The 17,380-nt window shown below is 36.4% G+C and overlaps 1 protein-coding gene across 2 annotated transcripts in view; it reads left to right on the forward strand.

The window, feature by feature from the left end:
• The window catches only part of LOC139755159 (neurogenic protein big brain-like), a 259,089-nt gene extending 249,205 nt beyond the window's left edge, over positions 1-9,884 (forward strand). Inside the window, exons 6-7 of one of the 2 annotated variants that reach the window (XM_071673317.1) lie at positions 1,262-1,402; positions 6,067-9,884. In XM_071673317.1, the coding sequence (XP_071529418.1) occupies positions 1,262-1,402; positions 6,067-6,665 (740 nt within the window). In that variant the 3' untranslated portion in view covers positions 6,666-9,884. The remainder of the gene's footprint in view (positions 1-1,261; positions 1,403-6,066) is intronic. The other variant, XM_071673318.1, reaches the window with a different exon arrangement.
• The last annotated feature ends 7,496 nt before the right edge of the window (positions 9,885-17,380 follow it).

Consider the following 17,380-nt stretch of genomic DNA (forward strand, 5'->3'; position numbering starts at 1 on the left):
AATGCTACCATTACCAATTACAGCATCTCATATTGTACTGCTAAAGACCATAGAATAGCTTAAAGCATTCACAGAAGAATACAGCACATTTATTTGATGGAACTAGTGTTAAAGGAGTCACTTGTGCTTTAATTATGAAGAAATATAACAATAGAATTTAGAAAGAAAATGACAAATAGAAGAAAGCAGCAATTTTGGGACAAGTGTTGTGTAAGATACGCATCAGGCCATAAAGGATCCGTAAAGTATGAGTAAGAGATTAGGCTTCTAGTGGCAGATGTTAGGACTGAAGGTATTTGTATAGTGTGTAATAGTTCAGACTGAAGTTAATATATATTTGATGATAGAGTCTGTTGGCGGTGATTGTGATATTCAGGTGTTTCCTTAACTTACAAAAAGATAGGAAAGTAACATGAATAATTTTGTCATGTTAGTTGTTTTATAATTTTGTGTGTGTAAATGAATTTTGAGGTGTATCTTGTTTTGAAAAGTCGAATGTTACACTTGTACATGATGACAGAGAAGGAAGATGTTATTTACAAGTGGATTGTTGAAGGGTGGTTCAGCCCAAAGTAAATCATCGTGCTGTAAGCAAAATGACAGAATGTCCTGTAATCCTTTTTATGTTATGATTTGCACAACCCTAAAGTCTGTAATTAATTGAATAAAAGGCTGCATTGTATTAATAACAACATGTAATCTTTGAGTGTAAAGAACTAAAACTAAACTAACAGTAACTTGACCCTTATGCAACTCATGTGAATGGTATTTTGGTTCCAGAATCACCTTTATCTAAACTAATAACCACTGACCCATTGAAATGACAGTTTATCTGCTGACCTGAAATAGATTTTGTAATTGATGATAATCAAAACTGAATAAAGCAGTAGTGCCACTAACAAGCTTTTGCACCCCTGTTGTTGCACAAGTTGGCTGTTCTTGTTTCTTACGTCTGCTGTTTTCTTAATGAAAATGAAAAGTTTTGTTAGTAGTGATTAGATACATATAATGTATTCACTTCTGCTCTTTAACGATATTGATAGAAATGTTAGAAGGTATAATGTTCATGCGTATTTGTATCTGTGTACAGTATTGAAATGAAAAAAAATGTTGAGTTTCAGTTTAATTCATCTCAGCACAACATTCAGATGATCATTTTATTGGATTTGACTTGATTATATGTATCAAAATATTTTAGGTAATCTAATCTTTGCTCTTCTAGCAGATACAAGATACTAAAAAGAATCTCATCCCTCAACAGATTCATCTAGTGTTGGGAGTGAAGAAGATCCATATGATGAATGCTCTAAGCCACCACCTCGCTACAATTATAATGCCCTCCGAGCCCAACACTATGAACAGTACCGACCCGCCAACAGTTCTAACACTACCTCTCCTATAGGTATGTACTGCATACAGCAGAATATTTTAACACCACGTTCAAGAAATATCTATATGATATTTTATGGATACCCTTGCAAATAGTGTTGTTTTCTTAATTCTTGCACAACTTACTGTATTTTCATGTATTCCTATATCATATCAGGATTTTTTTTCTACCAACCCTGTGTAAATCCAAAACTTCAGCTAACTTTCTAATTGCTAACTCTACCTTTTGTTTCATTTCCACATCCTTACTTCAGACGTTTGTATCCATGCTGTACTTACTTGAACATCAACTACAATATTTCACACTTTCTTTACAGTTTAACTTCAGCAAAGACTCTTTATCACTTTCTGTTTGTTTTAAGTAAGAATCCACAAACCCAGTAAAATATGCAAGTAGTACTTTGAAAATATTTCTTGAGGAAAAGTAGAGCTTTGGTCTTAAACTGGAATGTGAAAGAAGAGCCATCTGTCTATCTGTCTGTATCTCAGATGCCTTTCTTTCCATACCTATCCAAGTCTCGTTGCCAGTAGAGTATGTGTAGACTGCCGTTCTATGTAGTGCACTGATATTTAGTTTGCCCATGTGAAGTAGAGAGAGAACTCTCCTAATACCCTCAGCATCATAACTGTGTGTGTGTGTGTGTGTTCATACTTTTGTAAGATTTTAATTTTTTATGATTGTGCTTTTGAGTCTTCTGATTGAGTCATGTTGAATATAATGAAAACCAGTTAAAATTGATTTTTACCAACAACTCTTCCTGATTCCAAAGTCATATTCCTTGTAAAACCAACCAATTAGAAATGATCAATGACCTTTGAAAGCTTTTGTATACTTTGGGAAAAGGAAGCTGCAGCTTTCTAAGAAAAAATTATCTCAAACTGTCTGTTGCAGAAACAGAAACATTAAAGTAAAAACCACTGAGACACAGGCTCTTGGAGAAAGTAGGCCTGAGAAAAACTCAGTACACTGACTTAGTTGTTGCAGATTCTCCAGAATCTCTATGAAAAGTCTGAAAAGATTACCAGACAGACTAGTGGATCTCTGAGTAGAACAGAAATGCATAGTGAAAGATCATTTGTTAAGTTATCTTTGTTCAAATGTGAAAATCCTGAGGTATAAAGTTTGGGAGCTGGATTTCCTCTAGTTGGAGATAACTCTTTCAAGAAACTTTTGGAATGTCATGGGAGAGTGGTGCAGTTTCCATAGTCTTTAGCAATAGGAATGTTGAACCATTGAATGGCAGGCATGGTCCAAAAATTCCATCACTGAGCAAAAAAAGATCATTTTGAAATGACAGATCTGCATTCAAAAGTAAAAAACATTATAGAAACTTGTATTATTTCCTTTGCGATGGCATAGGTTTGTAAAAGCTGAGTGAGTACCTAGAGGGCTTCAGAGAGGGTATGTGATTGATGTGTGTGCGTGTGTGTGTCTGAGCTCCTGACAGTGGAGGATGTGGTAGTGATGAGGTTCTTTCCTTCTACTGATTTTTTGTTGTTGTTGTACTCATATTTCATACTCAGGAAAATTGTTGGTGGTAAATAACATAGATATATTTAGAAATCTGACACCTTTCACACTACAATTCAGTGTTAGGGAGGTTGGTTGACAAATTTGGAGAGGCTGTAGAAGGATTTGCCACTTTCTTTAAACTGAAAACTTTACTTCTGTTTCGTATATACTCTATTTCACACACAGGTATAGCATTATTGGTGAATAACATGAGTTTACATAAAAATATTACACCTTTCATGCAACATATGTGTGAGGAGAGTTAGTGGCTAGCATGTGTGAGGTTATTGGAGGTGTTTCTTTGGAAGTATTAGGTCTCCAGATATGATCTGTACCTATGCCCTCCATTACCCCAGGATTACATATAGAAAATTAGGCACAGTTGTCACATAATTTCTTCCATGAAAGCAAATTTACTGAGGAAGCCCCCTTTCCTTCATATGTAATCTGCCACTGAAATCATTGTCACATATTCTTCATATTTCTCTTGTTAATTTTCTTCACTTTTCTCATCAACTGATGCACATAATAATTGTTCCTCCTAATAACTTAAGTCATCTAATGACCTATATACTCTACACGTAGTCCCTGGATGTACATGACCTTCAAATTGACCACCATTCTTTTATAATGGTGGTTTTAGGGGGCACAAAGGATACCAGAATTATGTCTGAGCCTTCTTTGCATGGCAGATACCTGTATAGGATATTTAAACATAGGTGGGAAAAACTTCTATCAGTTTATGTTGGCTTTTATGTCTTAAGAGAACATCATTTGATTTTAGCAGCAGTAAGGTTTAATCCACTTTAGAAATAAGAGTTACTAAACCCTGAGAACCAAAATGTGATACTGAGATTAGCTGGCATGGTGAATTATTTAGCTAGATTTTTACCTAAACTGTCTGTTATAATGGATCTTATCCATCAACTAGCTAATACAGGTGATGAATGATGGTAGGGAAGAGTATAGGAGGAAGCCTCAAATAAAGTCAGACAGTCAGTGACAGCCAAACCAGTGTTAGCTTTCTATAACCAAAACAGACCACTTGTCATTTAGTGTAATGCCAGTCAGACAAGCTTAGGTACTACAGTTAACAGGAAGGTAAACCATTGTCTTATGTAAGCTTAGCATTGACTCCTAGAGAGACTAGGTATGCACAGATAGAGAAAGAGATCCTGTGAGTTGTATTTGCCCTGACAAAGTTTCATCAGTATACATTTGGGAGACTGACAAAAGTACTAAGTGACCACATACCTTTGTAGTCAATTTTAAAAAAATTCTAGACCAAGCACCAAAGCAACTGCAGGGAATGTTGCTCCGAGCTCACCATTGTGACATTACTCGAGAATGGAGGGCAAATATTGGAGAGAATAAACTTGGTAGTTTTCCTTGTCATCTGACAAGAGGGTCTGGAGAAGATAAAAAGGGCAACATTAAATGATGCAACAATGAATTTGCTCTTGGAAACCATAATCTCTGGGTGGCTTCAAAACAAACATACTGTCCCCAACCATCTACTGCCTTACTTTTGTTCAAGAGATGGGTTCTCAGCATTAAATGGTTTATTATTCAAAAGGGATAGGATAGTCATACCTCATGCTTTGCTTGCGGAAACCAAGAAGGCAATACTCTTGACTCAGAGAAGACTGTCTGAGGCATGCATGAGAATATTTTTACTGGGCAAGTATGAATGCTGAGATTAGAGAGCACATCGCCCATTGTGAGATATGAAATATGCAATGGGATCAAAAGTGCCCAACAAAAAGAACCCCCTAATATTCCATAAGATAGCAGATTGACTATGAGAGTGAATAGTTGCTGATTTGTTTGGGTTGAGCAGTCAGAACTTTTTACTGATTCTAGATTATTCTAGCAACTTTTGGGAAGTTGATATGTTGGAGTCAACAAAGACCAGCATAGTCATCAGAAAACTGAAAACTCACTTTGCAAGATATGGGATTCCATCAGAGCTTGTCAGGGAAACTGGACCACAATTTATCAGTGAGGAGTTCAAGGGCTTTGCAGACAAGTAGGATTTTCAGCGTAAGACAAGTAGCACTGAGTACCCTCAGTCGAATAGAAGTAGTATTGAGTACCATCAGTCAAATGGAATGGCTGAAACAGCTGTCAGAACTACTGAAAGTCTGATCAGGAAGGTACCCTCAGTCGAATGGAATGGCTGAAACAGCTGTCAAAACTACTAAAAGTCTGATCAGTGGAAACAATATCCATTTGGCCATATTGGAATACAGAAACACCTGTACACAGGATATGGAAATATGGCCAGCCCAGTGGAACCTTGGAAGGACACAAACATTGTTACCAATGCCATCTAAGCTCCTAAAGCCATAAGGGATAGATGTCTCACTTGAAAAGAAAGAGATACTCAAGAATTTGAAGAGTGCATGGTACTACAATAAGACAGCTAAAGATCTTGGTCCATTTGAAGAAGGAAACATGATATGGGTCAATCCAAGTACTCTCAGAGACAAGATCTGGCAGAAAGGAATGGTAAAGAAATGGTTGGATGAGAGGTCATATGAGGCGATAACAAATTCTGGGACTTTACAGCACAGTAGGCAACACGAGAAAAACTAGTGAACAAAATCTGACAGTGAAGGCCACGAAACAATATGACAAGAGATGTACAAGTTGATGGAAGGATAGAGGTAGACTCAGATTTGATGTGAATACAGATGTGAGTGTGGCAGTTAGTATGCAGGACCAAGATAGGGATGTAGTCAGCTATAGAGATATTTCTAGTGCAATAGGTGAAGTTACTAAGTGTAGGGTGTGACCAACTAGAAATGTGCTTCCAGTTAGATTTAAGGATTACATTGTAAGCAAATAAGTATGTTAGTACATAAGAATACTTATATAATTGTGCCATGAATAACCCATTTTAATTCATATAATATCATAGTAATAAACAAGTTTTTTTAGTTGAAATTCAGTTACACAGTACAACACTATGTCTTACAAAAGAGAAAGGGGGTATACTGTAAGTATTCATGTTTGTGAAAGTCTGTCATAGCACAATATTATGCAACAATAATGTATAATCAGTTTATTGAGTTAACTTTGAATTGCCAAAACATTTTGAAAAATGATTTATTGTAATAAATTTACTTTTCCTGTATTGTAAACAACTTTTTTCATGACAGATTTTTTCCCAGGTTACCCAGCAAGCATGTATGGACATACAGGGACTCCATCTGTTTATAATGCCTCTGCTTATAAGTATGAGAGTGGCAAAGATGAAATTTATTGTGGTTCCAAGAGTATGTATGCTAGATCTCCACCACTACCTCGCTCCACATCTCTTAACCGCTCTCAGTCTGTTTATACCAAACCACCACCACCACGCATGGATAACTATTCCAGGAACCTTGCTCAGTCCCAAAGTTTGTGTCCTAAGGCCACTGCTGGCTTCACAGCACTTTCTCATACAGACAGCATGTACAAGAACAACCCTCGTCAGGACACTCTCTATGCCACAAGTAAGTCTGGGATCGTTAAGCCAGAGCCAGTCTATGGTACAGCACCCTATAACAAGCAAAATGACTCTGGAGATTCAAACTATTCAACTTACCGAGGATCAGCCAGCTACAGTTCTTCACGCTCTTCCAATCCTGGCCCACCAGTACCCATGAGTCGCACACGCACAGACAACCTCACTCCTAATTCAGTTGTTTCAGCCCATTCTGGTCATATCACTCCAAACTCTGCAGCTTTATGTTATTCCCCTAATCCGCAATATTGATATACAATTAGAGAGTGCACTTTGTAGAGTCCATTGATTTATAAACCTTAATGGTATTGGAGATGTCACTGAAGGAAAGCCAGTTTACAGAAGTTTTCAGTGAAATAATAATTGAACAACAAAATTTGTAAATCAAATATTTAATTTGAGCTATACTGAAGGCTTATCATGAGTGTGTTTCAAAAGTTCAGACAGCTATTGATCTTCATAAAATTAATATAATGCTCAATAATGAAATTGTAAAATAATCTTAAGAAACTATTATTGGTACATCAGAAAACATGGAATTCAGTATTACTGGGTAAGATTTAAACTAAATTCTGAGCTTAACTAATGTTTCACACTGTTGACAATTGTGTGCTTCCATCATCATGTTTTATATATAGGGCTTTCCAAAAGCATATTAGCAATGTAGGTAGTTTGATATATCAAACCCCATTTAAACATTTTTTTTATTTGAGTAATATCTCTAAATTGCTTGTTGAGATATATGAAAAAGAAGTAATACTGTGTGCTAATAAATCATTAAACTGTATGTGATAGGTTTGTAAATAGCACAGCTTCAAAATTTTACTGATTATAGCCATAGAATTTTCTTTAAGGCACTCCAATAAGGATTGTAGAACTAAATGCATAGGTTTCTCAAAAGCCTTGCTAGGTTCAAGAAAAATCTTTCTGGTGTACTAAACTTGGTGTACGTTATGCAGTATCAGAAAGGAATGTTGAACTTGAAAAGTTCTGGATGGAAAACTCCCTAATTATGAAGCAGTTTTGGAGGCCTGAGGCAGGTAATCATATCAAGACAAATATCCAGCATTGGCTAAGCAGCAGACATTGAATGGCTTCAGCTACTGAGCTTTTTTCAGTTGTAAAAACACCTTTGAAAGGTTTATAAATGTTTTCAATTGTGTTTGTTGATAACTAATAACAATTGATGCCATCAGTTATGTCATGAATACTTTATTTCCTTTCATCTCTGTCAGTAGTACATTGTTCAGTTGAATTTAAAAAATGTTGACCTTTAGTATTAGCTCTAGGAATGTAGAGCTGCCTTTAGGGAAGATACAACTAATATTAGGTATAATTTTTATGTTTGTTACACAAGAAACATTTACTCCTAGTCCCAGTGATGTACAAATATGATCACTTGGAACTAAAACCTTTTCAGTAATGCAGTAATTTATCAGTGTTCATTTAGTTATATAATATGAATTATTATTTGATATGAAACATAATGCAAATATGACATTATATGAATCTTGGTTTTAGTTTTGTGAAACTGATGCTATGCTGTTGGTATGAGTCTTAGTATTCACAGAGGACATAAGGGAAACATTACCAACTCTCTGCTCTGGCCTCCAGGTGTTTGAAAAGTGAACACAAGAGAGTTTGGTTTTTGTTCTTCATAATGCCTAAGGAAGTGCAAGTAGCAAGTGTAAATACTAGTGATGGGTGAATAACTAGAATTACCATTGTGTTTGTTGAAAATCAAAAGAGATTCTTTGCTTGAAATTCATTAATTCAGTCTATTTTGATGAATTGAATGATCATAGCTCAGAGAAGTTTCAAGCACAAGTAGTCTCTTTCATAAAATGTATAGATTAGAATGTAGTAGCCTGACTTAAATGGCTTTTTATTGTTGAATTCCCAGTTCATTGGGAAAATGAAGTTTGTTGGTAATTTCTCTTTGAAGTCTCAAGACATTGAGTCCAGTACAAAACAGAACATCAGTAATTTTACTCAACATCTGGGTGAATCGTAACCCAGATTCAGTTGTCTGCATTCAAGATTATTTCATAATCTTTCGGGACAAGGAATAAAGATATATGTTGTTATGAAAATTTGAAAACTGTTTTGCATCCTTTCATAATGCTCGGTAACAGTTTAGAGGAGTCTTCAATGTTGTCGATGTTACCATTTGTATTTTGTTAAAATGATGAATGCCTTTGGGTAGGCAGAAATATCAATGTATGTGCACTACCTGAATGAATACTGGTGTGTTAGTTTTGACAATTGTCTTTTAAAGAAATTAATGATATTGTGATTGTAAAAATTTGGAATGTATAAAATATTGTACAGAATTTAGCATGTTGTATGTGATACTGATGAGTTTCACCACTCTTGAGTATTACAAATTTCACACTACAGGTTACTAGGTGTTAAAATGATAGTAAACTCAGTGATTTTTAAAACTGTTTCTTACATATTAGGACATCAATAAATCTTTTTTATGTTATGTAGGAGCCTGAGCATGGCATATTATTTTTTTATTCAGTGATTTAAGATGACTTTTGACAGTGAACTTTTTATGTATCTCTAGCCTAATTACCTGTGAGTGGGACCAAAATAATTTCAGATAGTAAAACTTCTGTATGAGGTGACATGCATATATATTTTTCAGATTTTTCACTGTTTGCTACAGTTATTTTGTTGCATTGATTTGAATCTATTACTCCTCCCTGTATGATGTTCAGCCATTTGATAGGCTGGACATTTCATCCCTAAGTATGTTTATGTGACTATAGCTTCATAAGCAGTTTACTCTGAATAATCCTAAGTTGAGTATATTCAATCATTTATTTTTGTATTAAGGCTAAAATGTCAGTACTACCTTTCATATTTTTTTTACCAAAGAATTTAATGTGAGAAGCATTTTATGTGTATTTCCAATCACAAATGGTATTGTCTTTTCTTAGAGATAATCAAAGGCTCTAGTGTACATGTATTTCACTAATTGGCAGATTGATGTATCTCAAAGGAAAATCAAATTTTTTTCATCATTGCATTAATAATCACATACTAGGCAACAAAAAATACTTGTACATGCTAGTTGTACCTCCTGATTATAACATGCAAGTTTCTGATTCATACATGTCAAGAAGTTAGTTTTGTCTGTTTTTGACTGTAAAGTAAAAGAATGCCTTATGTAAAAAAATCATGCTTATCATTTTGTGAAAAAGATTTTAGGGATATTGAATCAAAAGTCCTACCAAGTGAGGTTTACAGAAATAGTGTATGAATCATTAGCCATGTTACAGAGTGAAGTAATAAAGTTACCACCTCTGTGTTTATTAATGCTAAAGTTCAGTTGGAATAATTTGGCCATTCTTGTTTATTTGACCAGGTGTGTTTTTTTAATGAAATGTATGTTGATTTATCTACCATGAGCCATGTACATAATTGTGTTATATTTTAGTATGAAATAAAGAACGAAGACTATTTTAAATTTATTTTGTTTCTGCTGAAAGTAATATGGAGACTTAAAGGTATACCTGCTAAAAAGTCAATGCTTGAAATGTGATATATAATGAATGAATTCTTCTAAGGCCTTTAACAAGAAAAACTGCATAAAATATAAGTGCAGCTGATCATGATATGGCATTTGGGACTATGATATTGGTTTGGTTGTTATTTAGATTTTATGTGCTAAACATTTCTTGGGTACTTTGATGGTAGATATGTTTCAAACAAATTCGAACTCTCAGAACAGTCACTAGCTGCTTAGCTGAAATAGCATGGACAACATGCTCCAGTCGATGACCACTTCACATGAAAAAAAGTAAAAGAAGAGGAAAAGAGAGCAGAAATTCATCATGAATCCACAGATGTTTGTAGATTTGACTCTGAAAGGTAGAAAGGTTATATAAAGCAGGGAAGACGAATGGAGGAAGAGAATTCCAAAGCTTAGTTGTCTGAGAGAAGAAGGAGGTATCATAATCATCAATTCTTGAGTGGCTGGTCTCGACCCTGAGATTGTGGGAAGCACAGTACAACTTCATTATGCATGCAATTTGTTGCAAGAGCACTAGACCCCTCACAAACATACCTCTCCATATCTAAACACCAACTCCCAAACATAAACAAAAAGCCTATACCTGCCACACACATCAACGACCTGTACGTGATCACAGAATCCCCCTCCCCATACAAGCATCACGCTGACAGAACACATATGCCCCAAAATGAACCAACAAGATCTAAGTAACTGCCCTACCAATTCAGTCTGAAACACCACCTCTCCAGACACACACCCTTATGACATACATACATTAATCACTCTCCCATCCGCACTCTGGAAATCACCCACCCTTACAACACTGCTTACACCAATTCCTCATATCTCGACACTTCATGCCCACTACTGCCTGCAACTACCACAATGAAGACACTGAATGTTTACTGTTCAATTGCCCCACATGCTCTTAACATAGACACACATGCACAACATCACAATAATTCAGGATGTGAGGTCCTGCCCAGTGAACATGGCCCGCCTCCTGTGTGATATGGGAGCCCTGCAAAAGATAGAAAGAACTCTTGGAGCAGGAGGTAATTAATTATGGAAAATGTTATGCAATGATTCCTTTCTCTGTTGACAGAAATTGGAATTTGAATAGTTCATGTTTCTTATATTTACATACAAACAAAAACATTCATATATTTTACAACTTCTTGCCTCACTTTACTTGTTTGATATATGCACGATAATTCTTGATCTCAATTAACTCTAAGAATGCTTCATGCTACAATCATGTTTCTCCACTCCACAATTGTTTCATGGTATTGTTTTAAGGTTCTGTGGGAAGATGGCCTTTTTCCATAACACTAGCTGCTCCTTCATCCCACCTATGCATGCAAATAGTTGTCAGTGTAAAATATAAAATAAAAATGATGTACAACAGTGAACCACCTAAGGAACTGTACTCCAGCAGCATAACATGAATATTAGTGAATATCAATGATGATGATAATATAGTGTAAACTCTGAAAACAAACACTACTGTGCAGAATTTGTGATGTAGATATATTAGTTATTAGTAAAGAATAGATAAAAGATAAGAGGCTTCTATAGCGCTCAGGGAGTCAACCATGTCCACTGCTTTGGGACCTTACATCATTGAACAAATTTAACAATATTGTGTGTGCATCTATGTATGGAGAATACAGGGCAATTGAGTAGTGTTAGTTGCACTGTGGGCATGAAGGATCTCAGAATATGTTGAAATGGTGTTTTTAAGTGTTTAGGGATGATTGGTGTTCAGAGCATAGATGGGAAAGTGTGATTTGTTACCTCTTATGGATACATGTCTGGTGAGTTTAAGATCGAGTTCGTATGGTGATTGTACAGTGTGTGTTATTTCAGTGCATATTTGTTTTGTCAGTGTTATATTTGTTAGGTGTTGGGGGATGTATGAGTAGAGGTTGCTGAAGTATGGAGCAGGGGTAAGCTTTTAATTTCTCCGTGGGGTTTGATGGGTAATTATGGACTGGCTTTGGTAACAGGGGTTTAATGTTGTTGCATAGAACTAAATGCCAGGCATGTTGAGGAGGAATTGTACTAGGAGGATCTTTGTTTCAATGTTTAGGTGTTGAGTGTTTGTGGCTATTAGGCAGCCAGTGGCCTGTTAAAGGTGATGCACTAAAGGCTAAGAAGCAGCACTAGAGTTCATTATGGAGAGACTTTTGCTGTGGTCACCCTCTTGATGAAGTTCCCATAGGGAACAGGTGTCAGAGATGTAGGTAGATTTATCTTCTGATGCATCTGAAACATTATGACACTGTTAAGCCTTCATTACTTTGATTTTTGGCCAAGAAATGTTCATGGGAGCTCTGAGATGAAGTGAGGGACTGGACAAATGGCTGTGGTTGAGAAATTTCAAGGTGTTTCATTGAAAAATCTCATAAATAGGAAAGTTACATGGTAAAATGTTATAAGATAAAACAAAATTTCCTTTTGAAAGACGCAGTAAAAGTGTGTAGGTTGCAGAACATGTGATAATGTTTGGAAAAGCTCTCTCATAGATTTGAGTAGAGTTGACAGTGAAAGTAAAAGTTTATTTTAAGAAAACATTATAAGTGTGTTCTCTGATAGTTTTTAGAAGCTGAGAAAGCATGATATGAGAGGTGTCTACAATAAAAGGAAAACTGTAAAGATTAATGGTAAGATAAACTAAACTCACAGGTGTAGGTTTGATTGCAATATGCAGAAGAGAAGATTTAGTAACAGTTCAAACTGAAGGTGCTTTACAATAGATTATATTTACTGTACTCAGTATTTTATAATTTAATTCTTCAATGTTTTTTTAGTATACCTGTTTCTTATGTATTGAGCAGTCTCCCATGTAGAATGATGGAGATGTGATTCATGAGCAAATACAAGAGTTGAAAGTCTTGCAGATGGTTTCCATTTTGTTTCACCATAGTTCAGCAGTACATTGCTATCAACCCACTTACTGTCAATTCTAACAGTGCCTTGAATATGAAAATGTAATACCCAAGGTGATACACAGCCTAAACACACTTCCTTGTTCATATCAGATAACTCTTATACTACTATTTTACTCTTAATGCACATTACATTGAGAGAGGGCAACAACATTACAGTAAACTGCAGGGTATGGTCGAAGAGAGCTGATAGCAGAGGTGTTGATAAGGTGGAAGGCTTTTGCTTCTACTTTGGCTAATATAGAGCCACCCCAGATGTGTGAGCAGTATTCCATACTGGGTGGATAAGACTCCTGTAGATATGAATTAGCTGCTAACAATGAAAATGATTACACCACCAATACATCACACCATAGAGACAGTTTTATGGTGTGTATCATTGGAATTCCAAGATAAACAGGATATGGTTCAGGCCAAAAGGTATCTAACAGCTAGGTTGGATTACAGTGCCCTTAAATTGAATAGCTAGAAATGAGTTAGATGTAGGAAGATGTATAGGTACAAATTGCATTTTTGCATTTTACTAGTTTGAGTTGGAAGTTCAATCTGTCTTACCAGGATCCTTTTTCCCAATGATTGTTATTGTACTGATAATGAAGTATTTTGGGTTATCAACAATATGATTAACTCCTACACAAATGATAATTCACTCTCCTCATGTCTGCCTATAGACTTGATATGTACTTATTACCATGAAGCATTAGCATGCCACAAGGCTTAGAAAATTTATTTTGATTCTGATTATTTTCTTTTAAGGCCTTAACATGAAGAGCTCAAGACTTACAAGCCACCCTATCCATCACTTGGTTCTTTAGTGTTTTATTTCAACACTGGGTTAAGAAGAGATACAAGATGATGCTATCTTTTGGCAAGGTGTTATGATTATAAAAGTCTTATACATTATTGTACATTTGTCCACTGGACAGGCAGCTGGTGTGGCGATTTCTGGGATCTTTTCCATTGCTGCCAGCCGAGCCAGAGGCGAATAAGTGCACCCTGTCAACAAATCCTTGTGTATAAATCTTTCATGGACTGAGAGTATGTTGATGACTGTACCAACAGGAAATACCCACTACTGAAGCCAGTACCTGAATGCCTGTTAGTGTTGGCTGAGTGGACAGTACAGTAGTCACTGATTTGCCCTGAAGGAGACAATGTGCATTAGTCATAATACTGATATAAAACCAATCCATCAGTGATTTCCCTGCCAAACTGATTATATTTTCCCACTGTACAACATTTAAGTAAGGTTCAGTCTTGTTATACAGTGCTGTATGAATCCTCAGACTGTTCACATTGATTCCCAAACACACATACTACAACAACAAGAAACATTTGAAAGAGCAATTGGATTTTTAAGTCTTTCCATTGCTAAATAGCAGTATTCATTGACTTGCAGTAGAGGTGGGACTGCTGTTGTTAGTTTTTTCTAATGTTATATCTTGTCTAAAATATGATCCGGATGAGACTTTCAGGAGCAAGCATTCTTTACCTGCTCCATCAATTTTCAGAACCAAGAATTATTTTTCATCTACTTGAGTCCTTAATAAAAGGAAACTATTATTAAAGTTTTTAACAGGTTATATGATGAAATAACACACATCCAATTGAAAGGCAACTTTTTCAGATGGAATTCATGTGGTTACATGATTAATAACCATTTTGTATAATGTTTCATCCAGAGTTACTCTGCTGAATATTCTTTACATCAAGTGACCATGAAACATAGATACTGACCAAAAAAAAAATCATTAATTAATCATACCTAGGGTTGAGGGTCAAGTCAATTGGGAGGTGAGTTTGAATGGAGAAAAACTGGAGGAAGTGAAGTGTTTTAGATATCTGGGAGTGGATCTGGCAGCGGATGGAACCATGGAAGCGGAAGTGGATCATAGGGTGGGGGAGGGGGCGAAAATTCTGGGGGCCTTGAAGAATGTGTGGAAGTCGAGAACATTATCTCGGAAAGCAAAAATGGGTATGTTTGAAGGAATAGTGGTTCCAACAATGTTGTATGGTTGCGAGGCGTGGGCTATGGATAGAGTTGTGCGCAGGAGGATGGATGTGCTGGAAATGAGATGTTTGAGGACAAAGTGTGGTGTGAGGTGGTTTGATTGAGTAAGTAACGTAAGGGTAAGAGAGATGTGTGGAAATAAAAAGAGCATGGTTGAGAGAGCAGAAGAGGGTCTTTTGAAATGGTTTGGGCACATGGAGAGAATGAGTGAGGAAAGATTGACCAAGAGGATATATGTGTCAGAGGTGGAGGGAACGAGGAGAAGAGGGAGACCAAATTGGAGGTGGAAAGATGGAGTGAAAAAGACTTTGTGTGATCGGGGCCTGAACATACAGGAGGGTGAAAGGAGGGCAAGGAATAGAGTGAACTGGAGCGATGTGGTATACCGGGGTTGACGTGCTGTCAGTGGATTGAATCGGGGCATGTGAATCGTCTGGGGTAAACCATGGAAAGCTGTGTAGGTATGTATATTTGCGTGTGTGGACGTATGTATATACATGTGTATGGGGGTGAGTTGGGCCATTTCTTTCGTCTGTTTCCTTGCGCTACCTCGCAAACGCGGGAGACAGCGACAAAGCAAAAAAAAAAAAAAAAAGAACAATAGTGTTTGCTTTATGTTTAATTCAAATGCTTATATTAACAATGTAACTGCACTGTACTGTATGTTTCTTATCTAGGGAAAATCCTCCATTTAGGGGTTCTAATCCCAGTAAAACTTTAATATCTGGTAGACTATTGCTGTCACCTTACTCATGAATCCAATTTCCATTCTCCACGTGTTTCATATTACTACCGTAATACAGAAATTTTGTTAGTTCAACATAAGAGCATATACTGTGCTGTTGTTGAGGTTAGAACTAAGAATATAATTACATACCTTTATTGAAACGGCTGTAAGTCTTAGGTCTCAACTACGTTTCTGACGTTTTTACGTCTGCAAAATGTAGGATTTTAGCCTCATAATGTTCGTTACCCAAATAAACGGATTTCGTGTTTTTACACATTTTCCATTCTCATTAACGTTCACTGATTAATCCTGTTACTTTTCTTGTATAATATAAAGAATGCAAAAGATATTTTTGGTTCGTTATAGAAAGGAATAGATATAAAAATCAGGTAATGTATGGGCAAATCATATTAATAATGTTACTCCTTAAAATATAGTTTTCTCTGGTAAATATTTATCATAGAAAATGAAAATCTTAAAAAAGCCTAAAAAGAATAGTCTTCAGAGGTCAACTACACTTCCACTCCGTAATTAGAGCGTTTTAAAAAATCAATAACTTCGACGTAGATCAACTAATTAAACTTCTTAACTTAGTTATATGTAAGGGATTGCCCTGGTTGATCAGAGCTACCGTTCAAATATGAGAAATTCACATTCAATCAATGTGAAATGCACTGAGCTGCAGTCTGTAAACGCACAGGATTACGTCATACGGTAAACCGGCTAACGGGTTTAACCATTAAGAAAGATAACACCAGAAATACATGTCTCACCCCCATGAATCTCAGCTTCGTTCTCCTAGCGTTACCTAACGAAGATTTCTTTAAATAACGCACTTGAAAATCAAACTTATGAGGTAGACGAATGTATCCATGATATAATAATTCTTAAAAATCATTCAGGAAAGATTATGGAGAAGTTACGATCGAATTATTATTCGCAACTTCTATACGTTCAGTTCCGAGTGGAAATGGCTTATCATTTTGCGTTGTGTTCCTGCGCCATACGCCTCAATATGATGGAAAAAAGATCACTGATGATCAAGGAGAGAAATTCAATAATTGGCACAATCGTGGCTTTAAAAAAATTTTGCCAATAAAATGAAACAATAAAAAACTACCTTGAATTACCATACTTAATGGACTTACCAAATATCACGCACATAACTATGGTATGTGCTTATTTTTTGTTCCTCTTATCATAACGTTCATGTAAACATTACAGTGTTGCATATTCCCCAGGTGTCGCTGAAAGGTAATTCAAAGACTGAAAAGAGGGAGAAGTGATTTACTGGTGGTTCGCTTGTTTGCCGCTGGTTAGCCACACACGATATCAGCTTATGTCGCGCCTTACGTTTTCTGTCGACGGTCAGTTGGTGTTTGTGTTTTGTGGTGTTTGCCAGGAAAAGTATTACGGCCAAATACGTCAACCATCAGCCTCCTGAAGATAAAGGTGCGGTCCTCCAGCACTGTGCTATGCCACATGGCTACGATGTCCCGGCCATTAACTTGACCCTGAAGGGCCAGGTCAAGCACTATTAAGCAATACACCACAGTGACCCTACCCGAGTGTGACACCGTCTGACCGAGAGGATGAAGTGGTTGCTGCAGCCACCGCCGGCCGGTGTGTTAATACCAAAATGTGAAGGTTAGGTTTGTGGACTTGTGACACGCGGCAAGTGTACGATCATGAGACCCATCATGTCTGGACCATCTTGGCTGGACGTAATTCATCCGTTGGTTACTAACGAGG

Source organism: Panulirus ornatus, chromosome 18, assembly GCF_036320965.1.
Source record: "Panulirus ornatus isolate Po-2019 chromosome 18, ASM3632096v1, whole genome shotgun sequence".
NCBI lineage: Eukaryota > Metazoa > Arthropoda > Malacostraca > Decapoda > Palinuridae > Panulirus > Panulirus ornatus.